Genomic DNA, 9,032 nt, shown 5'->3' on the forward strand with positions numbered 1-9,032 from the left:
AAATTACAAAATTAACAATATAAAACTTACAAAATATGTGTTTTTTCAAGCCATCATATTTAGCATATGATTTTATTGTATAATCTTTTATCCAAAATTTTTTAAAAAAACAATCATATAAATAATATTTTATTCTAAAATTATAATATAAATAATAAAAAATTCAACCCGTGCTCACGGTCCTAATTGTATATTATATGACTCTTTTGCGTTTGTTATGTATGTTCATAATTTAAAAAAGGCAGACGCTAGGCAAGACAATATTATCATTACTTTACTATCATTTCATATTACATTGTATTTAATTTTTTCTTATGAAAAATTCAAGAATTACTAACATAATGCTTGACAAATTTCCAATGACATTACACATCATGATAATAGATTGCGGTATTGGCTTGATTGTTAACAAATTATCACTACACTCATACATTCTTGTTGTCACACCACCAATTCTTTGGTTTAAAGCATCATAGTCTTTGGCTGCCAAATATTCAAGGGAGAGCTGATTATCGTAAAGAGCACTGTCATAATTTTCAATGCAACTTAGATACATATTATGAGAACGAAAATCAGTTGTGTTATCTGCAAACAATTTCAACTGCTTTAGCGTATCTGATATATTTTGAGTCTGATAATTGATCAAAAATTTGGTGAGACCAAAAAGATCTAATGATGCAATTTCAGAAGTTGGTTTTAGAACCTCAAAACAGAGTGAAGAAAGTTCTTTTCTTTTGGTGCAAATGGAGTTTATCTCTCCTTCTGTAATCATAAGACTAAATCTTGCATTTGATGAGACAACAAGAAATAATACCACAATAAGAACCAATATTTTTTGTTTGTTGACGGATGTAACCATTTTTTCTATTTCCGATGTTAGAGAAGTTAGACGAGATTTATATAGACTGAAAGATATTCTCAAATTTAAATGCTAATAGATTATGTACCATAGTAAGAATGAGTTTTCAATGTTATAGACTTTGACCAAAAGAGGTTGCCCAAAAAAAAAAAAAAAAAAAACTTTGACCAAAAGATAAAGTTGTTGTTGTTTCAGAAAATTCTTTAATATATGTAAAAATTCTAAAACATGAATTAACTAGAAACATAGAGTAATATTAAGTGTGTCGATGTTATACCAAAAGCGGGATTAAGGACTAAATACTATGTAATAATTGTAATGGATATTTGTCCATTTTTCTAGATAATATGTATGACGACTAAATCTCTCCACAATCAATATGATGTTGTTGTTAAAGAAAAAGACATTGAATATTTTCCTTGCTATGTTAAGTAGCTTTTAAAAGTACACTACAGATTTTTTTAAGTAAAAACTTTCATATTTTGGTTGGTGAATAACATAAAATACAAAATCTATATTTTTACCAATTTTTATAACGCAAATGGTTTACATTTATTTACTAACATAACATAAACACAAGTCTTTAATTAGAGTCCTTCTTTGTAAGGTACTCCTGTCGAATTAAGCCACAAGTGACCGTTAATAAGACTTGCCACTGTGAATTTCGATGCCTCCTTCGGATCAGTAATAATTTTGTATCCGTGCCATTTAACCCTTCTTCTAGTATTTGCTCCAGGACCCTTGTTCTCATACTCACCAAAGAATAACGTCGATAAACGTCCGACATCATTGTCCATAGGAGTCCACCCTGCCAAATCAATAAAATCGTCTATGAAAGACTGCATTATTACCACTCTGGAGAATTTTTTCCACGGACGTCCTAAGAATGATTTTATTGTTCCTTTGACCGGAGCAAGATCCAAACTTGCTGTTATCGCACACCTTTGAAGCGAGAAGCCAGAGTTTTTGGCCGGGTCAATGCGTCCCTGAGACATCAGTACGTTGCTCTGTCCGTGCATAGGCTTTCGCGCCACAATCTCACATTTTTGAAACACTGCTGCAGCATCTCCAAAGATAAAATCAATTGTTCCTGTGATATAACAATTACGATAGAACTGGCGATACATGTCAGCAAAAAGTGTATCTTGGTAGCCATCTATTCGACAACGGTATATGACCGAAACATCGGCAGACACTCGAAGAGCAACCGCCTGTCCCTTAGCTGGCCCAGCCGTGTTTTGGAACCAAATGTCTAGCGCCATAAATCCGTTGGCGTTAGTGGCTGTAAATTATATCAATAATTTTCATGTCACCATGATATATATAGAACAAGAACAATAATATTATCTCTATTTTTGAATAACAAACAATAATATTCCACTAGTCCAGGAAACAAATATTTTACCAAACGTGGCAGATTCTTCGACAGAGTATCCATCCTTGGCGTTTAAATTGCCAGTAAGAATTGTTATGTCTCTACCGTCGCCTATGAGCATTAAATTCGTCTTCCTTTTTTCAATTACAATTGTTTCCTTGTAAACGCCTTTTTTCACATAGACGATAAATCTTTTCTTGTTGTTCTCAGGTACAACAGATATCGCTTCATTTAGCGTTGTATAGTTTCCGGTCCCGTCTTTGGCAACTACTATGTCGGCTTTCATCTTGAGGAACTACAAATATATTATTAAGAAAAACATAATAAGAAACTTAATAAATATTTGGCAATAGTAAAAGTTTTGCTTAGCTTGTCATGATTATTTTATTCTAAAATTGGAAAATATTTTATCCATTGTAACAATTTTTATAACCTTTTCTTTTACTAGAAAACATAGTTTAATTAATTAACAGTTTATGTAATAATTATCTGGTAATATAATTACCAGAAATTTGTAAATATCGATTAACAATAATTGTTTAAATGCATATAAGCGTAACGATGATAAATACTTTATGGGTACCAATTATGACGATATTTTCTGACCCATATGATCTCTACATCAACCCAATGATTATGTACACCAATTATGCGACTTCATCTTTGAGTTTTTGTGATTTATCTAATTTGAGAAGATATATACTTATTTGACAAATAAATTGGGTAAGTAAACTCCAAAGGTATTTCAGTACTTCAATTCCAAAAAAAAAAAAAAAAAAAAAAACATTTTCGCTATCACAAGTAGCTAGTGTTTACCGAAAAGAAACCAACCTTTTAAGTAAGAACAAATATTTTTAAAAGACCAAAATAATTTTATGTTTGTATATATCGTTCTGGTTTATAAACAAAATATTTTATTTTGGGTTCCATTATCAAATCATATAACACAAATCTAATTGGGCTTTTGAAATAACTACCTTGGTATTGCCACCTATAATCTTCTTGTCATCATCATTAGTAAGCCACAAGGGAAAGCCATCCGAAGCCGTTTGGAGTTCGTCTCTCACAGTGAATGAAATTGTTAGGAGAGTTGAGAAAGATACAAGAAGAAGGTAAAAAGCTGAAAGACTTGTGTAACCAACCGCCATTACGAAGAGTGTTGTTTTCTCTCCCTCCAAGTAAAAGTACAGTAAAACCTCTATAAATTTATAATGTTTGGATCATGACTTTTTATTAAATTATGGTAATATTAATTTATAATTATTAATTATTAGATATTAATTTACAATGTAAAATTAATAATTATTCATTTATAGATATATTTAAATTGTTTAAATAAGATTAGACTTTCAGATGTTATAAATCTTGTAGTTTAGAATTGAATTTGTCATATTTAGAAAAGATTATTGACCTTTGCTCCAAAAAAAAAGAAAAAAAAAAAATATTATTGACCATAATTTACAAACTATAAACTTTTTTTTTGGTAAAACAAACTATAAACAATATGACTTATACACATGATATACATAAATTTAATTTTATTGGTTTTGCTGGCCAAACACTTTCTTGATATATCATTGGTTTCAATTCCAATCAAATTCTTATACTTTTTGATCATTATATAATTTATGAAACAAGAAAAAAGTATATATTAGAAGAAAAATTAATTTAAGCTCTCCTTTAAAACATTAATTTAAAGCGCAGAGGTGAAGCAATGATTCTTGCAAATTAAATTGTGTTAGGTTTAATTATCCACAAAGAAAAAAAAGAAAAAAAAAATCCTTTCATAAGGTGTCTTATGGTTTTAATTCTTCAATGTAGATGGTAGAAAATAATAAAATTCTTAAAACTTCAAGATAATTTAATAGAGCTATACATGCATGTGCTGATGTGCATATGAAAGTAAATCTGCATTTGTTTACCTATCATCACACTAGGAGTCTAGCTAGTAGCCTAGAACTAAGAACGCAAGTGATTTTCAATAGAGTAGTAGTTTGGTTGTGACGCTATATGACCAAAGTGATATTCAAGTTTAAGTAACGGGACAGAGTCGTCGTATCGAACGAGTTTTGCTATTTCAGGGTCCGGAACCGGTTTAGCCATCACCGTCCGGTTGGAATTAATAATTGACAAATAACCGGAAATTATCTGTTCTGGTTCAGTCCGGTCGAATCGAAAGTGGTGTTTCATTAACAACTATTACAGTCCTTAATTAAAGTTTTCAATAGACTTAATAATTTAACAGTAATCTTTGTGACATTTTTTTTTTTGGATAAATTAGAGATGGCGGGACCCATGTTAATCGGATGATATCAACGGCTGGATGTGTTCATCGAGATCGATCAAATCAAACTGTGAAGAAGAACAAAAAAAAATGCCACTCTCTTTGCAAACTCCGTCTTGTGCAACTCTCTCTGCTTCGATCCAAGTACTCACTCTCTTCTCTCTATATCTTCTGCTTTACGTTTTTTTAAATCTTATGTATGTAATGGGAATGGGTGCGATCTTTGAACTTCGCAGAAGGGACGATGGAAGATGCTCGCTGCCGGATTCTCCGTTACTCCTCCTCTTCCAGCTGTTCACTTCAGTCCCCGGCGATCGATTCGTGCTTCCGCTAGTTCTTCCCCCACTCCATCGTCTTCGTCTCTCGGAGCTGGTATCTGTTTTTATCGATCCTGTTTTGTTCATCATCAATATGATTTGATTTCTTGGAAAACAAATTAAAAAGTATGGATTTTTGAAAGATTAACTAGGATTCAAGCTTTAATTTTTATGTGGGTTTGTTTCTGCAATGCCTGGAATCACTTGTTAGGATACTATGCTTTACAAAGTTGCTATCTTTAGTTTGAAAGCAGGGACCTTTCTTACTTGGAGGGGATTTGAGTCCCATTTTGGTCTAAAATTGATGATACAGTGCTTCTGGTTGCTTTATTAGTTCTTAGCTGAACATTGTTGCTTTGTGGTTGAATTTGAACTGTTGCATGTGAAGTATAAGCAACAAAAATTGTGTCTTTGGTGTCTAATTTTCTTGAAGTTCGGAACTTTCTACTTTGCTGGAATGCTTTGGACCATCATTGATATTGTTTCTTGAACCTTTGTTTTTCTAGGTGAGAACAATGAGCTAGATGCTGTTTCAGCTTTTAGCGAGATTGTTCCTGATACAGTCGTTTTTGATGACTTTGAGAGGTATGATATATCTCTACTTCATGAGACTTTAGTTACACTGGTATACGGTAAAATCTGAGTCATATAGCTTGAGATTCTACAGAGTTTATGTCTTCATCTAGGATACAAGAAATATATTAGCCTAAGATGTTAAGATGTAAAAGCTCCCTCACAATTCTAACTTCTAACCTTTAGTATAACTTTTTTGGTTTTTGCTGGATTAATACCTTTGTTGTATTTTACTGATCTGCTCAGGTTCCCACCGACTGCAGCTACAGTTAGCTCTTCTCTTCTTCTGGGCATCTGTGGTCTACCTGATACAGTTTTCCGCGTGAGCATTATAGGAGATTTGATATTTTATATGATAGTATATGGCATTTCTTGTTTTGGGCTTATATTGTTTTGACATTTTTACATCATTTTAGAATGCTGTGGACATGGCTTTGGCGGATTCTTCTTGTGCAGGGCTTGAAACCACTGAATCTCGACTCTCTTGCATTTCCAACAAGGTTGATCTTCTTATTCCTTATCTGTTTTCCCTCTCTTCTAGATCTTTGCTGCTTAAAGAGTTTGTTTGCCTTATTACTGATGAGAAAATTGCAGGCTATGGTCAACGTAAGTGGTGATCTTGTCAAACTCGTTCCAGGTCGAGTTTCAACTGAAGTGGATGCACGTCTTGCTTATGACACAAACGGCATTATCCGCAAGGTAGTTAATTACTAGACCATATATAATATAATTTGGGTATATGTTTCCCGTATCTTCAAATCACTGACATGTGATGTGATGATGTGTGTAGGTTCATGATCTGCTGAGACTATACAATGAAATAGATGTACCACACGACCGGCTCCTATTCAAAATCCCTGCAACTTGGCAAGTAAGATTATTGTTCAGCAAATAACAAAGCTTTCACTTTTACCGCTCTCTTAGTATTGTGCTTATCGCTCTGATAGGGTATTGAAGCTGCAAGATTGTTGGAATCTGAGGGAATCCAAACGCATATAACCTTCGTTTACAGGTACCATAAAACATTCCTTTTGACTCTCTAATTTTAATATTTGTCTATCCATCTTATTTTTTGTTCTTTATAATCAGCTTTGCTCAAGCTGCAGCAGCTGCTCAAGCCGGTGCTTCTGTCATTCAGATTTTCGTTGGTCGCCTCAGGGTAACCATTTTCTCAACGTATGCTTAGTAATTTCAGTGATATGGCAAAGTTAATATCTTAATTTCTTTAGGACTGGGCGCGTAATCATTCGGGAGATACCGAGATTGAAACTGCTATTAAGTCCGGAGAAGATCCTGGTTTGGCCTTGGTGAGAAGATCATATAACTACATTCACAAGTATGGTTACAAGTCCAAGCTGATGGCTGCTGCTGTCCGGAACAAACAAGACTTGTTCAGTCTTCTCGGGTAAAACTTAAACTTCCAAATCGCAGTTTTGACCATCAACAGCTCTTGAACCCATTCTAACTCTCACTGTTCTCACTGGTCTCAGGGTCGATTATGTGATTGCACCATTAAAGGTACTGCAATCTCTCAAAGACTCACCCGCCATTCCCGACGATGAAAAATACTCATTTGTTCGGAAACTTACTCCTGAAACAGCAACGCATTACAACTTCACCAACAAAGAGGTTAGTTTTGAACCTATACATCCAACACACTTTTTGCTTGTGCTTTCACTTAACCAGTGTTTCACTCTGTTTGTTTGATTCTGGTGTAGCTGGTCAAATGGGACCAGCTAAGCATGGCTTCAGCTATGGGTCCTGCATCAGTGGAGCTTTTATCAGCTGGTGTCGAAGGTTATGCGAACCAAGCTAAACGCGTTGAAGAGCTCTTTGGGAAGATTTGGCCACCTCCTAATGTCTAAAACAGAGCTTTTCCCTTCATCACCAAGGATCTACATCAATAATAAGACTGTAAGAAAACTAAAAGCCCATGTTACTTGAACACTACCCTCCTAATCTTCTTTCCCCTTTCTTCTTTTTCGTGTGCCTTGTAGTTCATCATGGTCTCTTGTCTAAGACTTCGGCTACAAGACGAGACTAAAACTAATCTTTATCTGAAACTTTGGGGTTTGTTTTCTTCTGTAAAATGACTTGGTAGGTTCTCTGATCTCTCAAAGCATAATAGTGCCGACCGAATTATATGAACCGATTAATTTCGTAAAACCAACTGGTTCTATAAAAGTTCAAAACCAAACTAAAATTTTGACTATGAACTGAAAGTACAAAAAAAAATTTCTTAATCAAAAAAAAAAATGGACATTGGCATGATGGCATCCAAGTCCTGTTTACTTACTAAACTAATAAATCCAAAAAATAAGTGGGAAGTTATGTGAACCAAATGATAAAGGATAAACGGAACATGAAGAAAACGAAGGAGCCTGAACATAAAACTTATCCATCTCAGTCAGATGCATTATCTGATCACTGGTCACTGGTCACTGGTCAGTGGTCACTTCTCTTTAATATCAGATAATACTTATGATTTAGTAATTTCCACACAAGCAGAAACGTACGATTTTCATTATCCAGTGTAATATATATTTATCTTCTAAATTTTACAAAATATTAGTAGAATTTAGTTCAATCATTATTTTTTCCCTGTCTGATTGTGTTTTGTTTTGACGACGTGTGTGATTGTAAATTGTTGTGGGTTCGTATCAATCAATAATTCCAATAATATAGGCTTCATTTCAATGTAAACTTCATTACTGATTCGAATAATCTTAGTGCAATAGAGTTTATCCTTTTGATTTATCAAAAGAAAGGATAACGCTATTATTACTTTTTGGAATACGAAAATTATAAGGTTCTCAAATTTCCTCGGACTATTTTTCTTTCTTTCTAGATTTATTGTTTTAGCAACAAATCAAAGATTCTACTATTTCTATAGGGAGACAGAGCACGTGGTCTCTGCCAAAAAACCCTATCGGTCTTCTTCTGCATGTGGATCTAGTTTTCCCACATCCTACAATCATATACAAGATCTTGTCTTTTCCAGTTCGTCGAGTTAACGTAAATCGCTGTAAATTCTATTAAACAGAAAGACAACCTTAAAGTGATTTGTTTGTGAAAAAAAAACAGGAAAAGAAAAATTGTTTCACATGACTTTTGAACCGTGTTTGTGTATTTACCGTTATAGATGGCACAATTATGACAAACTGTAGACTCTTTTATGATCTCACTTGGTTAGTGGATGCCATAAGAATTAAGAGACCATAATTAATTTCACATTTTTACTTGATTGGCCAATCCTTCGCTTCCACATGCAATTGCTATGTGGCTCAAGAGGTTTCACGTGTATAATAGTAATTGTTAATTATTTTGTATAAATCGGCGTTGGTACATTTCTTTTCATCATTATTGGACACTAATTCTGACAAGACGATTGTGATTGAGATGATGTATTATATATTTAAACAAATGATTCATGTGCTTGGCCGAACTAACAAGTGGTTAGATGTATAGTTTGATTGCATTACTAGTTTTCCCAGTGAACCTAATAATTATTGTTGATTAATCCAGAAAAACAAAAAACAAATTTCATTAGCCCATGTTTTTATAGATCTGAGATCTGAGACCTTTGGAGTCTAGCTAGTTCTTAATATCATCAACTCGAAATAC

The 9,032-nt window shown here is 33.6% G+C and overlaps 2 protein-coding genes across 3 annotated transcripts in view; one reads left to right on the forward strand and one right to left on the reverse strand.

Moving 5' to 3' along the window:
• Positions 1,447-3,382, reverse strand: LOC104759183 (probable pectinesterase 56). The gene is made up of 3 exons (XM_010482139.1): positions 3,212-3,382; positions 2,265-2,529; positions 1,447-2,141 (listed from the first exon to the last, which is right to left on the reverse strand). Exons 1-3 carry the CDS (start codon positions 3,380-3,382, stop codon positions 1,447-1,449), a joined length of 1,131 nt encoding a protein of 376 aa, XP_010480441.1.
• The window catches only part of LOC104755488 (transaldolase-like), a 7,085-nt gene continuing 2,608 nt past the window's right edge, over positions 4,556-9,032 (forward strand). Inside the window, exons 1-12 of one of the 2 annotated variants that reach the window (XM_010477883.2) lie at positions 4,556-4,662; positions 4,755-4,890; positions 5,342-5,420; positions 5,655-5,730; positions 5,825-5,908; positions 6,003-6,107; positions 6,199-6,279; positions 6,356-6,420; positions 6,498-6,567; positions 6,638-6,813; positions 6,899-7,037; positions 7,127-7,520. In XM_010477883.2, the coding sequence (XP_010476185.1) occupies positions 4,558-4,662; positions 4,755-4,890; positions 5,342-5,420; positions 5,655-5,730; positions 5,825-5,908; positions 6,003-6,107; positions 6,199-6,279; positions 6,356-6,420; positions 6,498-6,567; positions 6,638-6,813; positions 6,899-7,037; positions 7,127-7,273 (1,263 nt within the window). In that variant the 5' untranslated portion in view covers positions 4,556-4,557 and the 3' untranslated portion in view covers positions 7,274-7,520. Of the gene's footprint in view, positions 4,663-4,754; positions 4,891-5,341; positions 5,421-5,654; positions 5,731-5,824; positions 5,909-6,002; positions 6,108-6,198; positions 6,280-6,355; positions 6,421-6,497; positions 6,568-6,637; positions 6,814-6,898; positions 7,038-7,126; positions 7,521-9,032 lie in introns of those variants that run through there. The other variant, XM_010477884.2, reaches the window with a different exon arrangement.

This window comes from Camelina sativa, chromosome 17 (assembly GCF_000633955.1).
Source record: "Camelina sativa cultivar DH55 chromosome 17, Cs, whole genome shotgun sequence".
NCBI classification, from domain to species: domain Eukaryota; kingdom Viridiplantae; phylum Streptophyta; class Magnoliopsida; order Brassicales; family Brassicaceae; genus Camelina; species Camelina sativa.

Excerpts from the sequence above, each read along its gene's own strand:
- LOC104759183 (XM_010482139.1), bottom strand. The coding sequence starts at position 3,382 with ATGGCGGTTGGTTACACAAGTCTTTCAGCTTTTTACCTTCTTCTTGTA. Across the intron at positions 2,530-3,211 it reads TTATAGGTGGCAATACCAAG|TTCCTCAAGATGAAAGCCGA; the intron begins GTAGTTATTTCA and ends ATATATTTGTAG. Across the intron at positions 2,142-2,264 it reads CGAAGAATCTGCCACGTTTG|CCACTAACGCCAACGGATTT; the intron begins GTAAAATATTTG and ends TATAATTTACAG.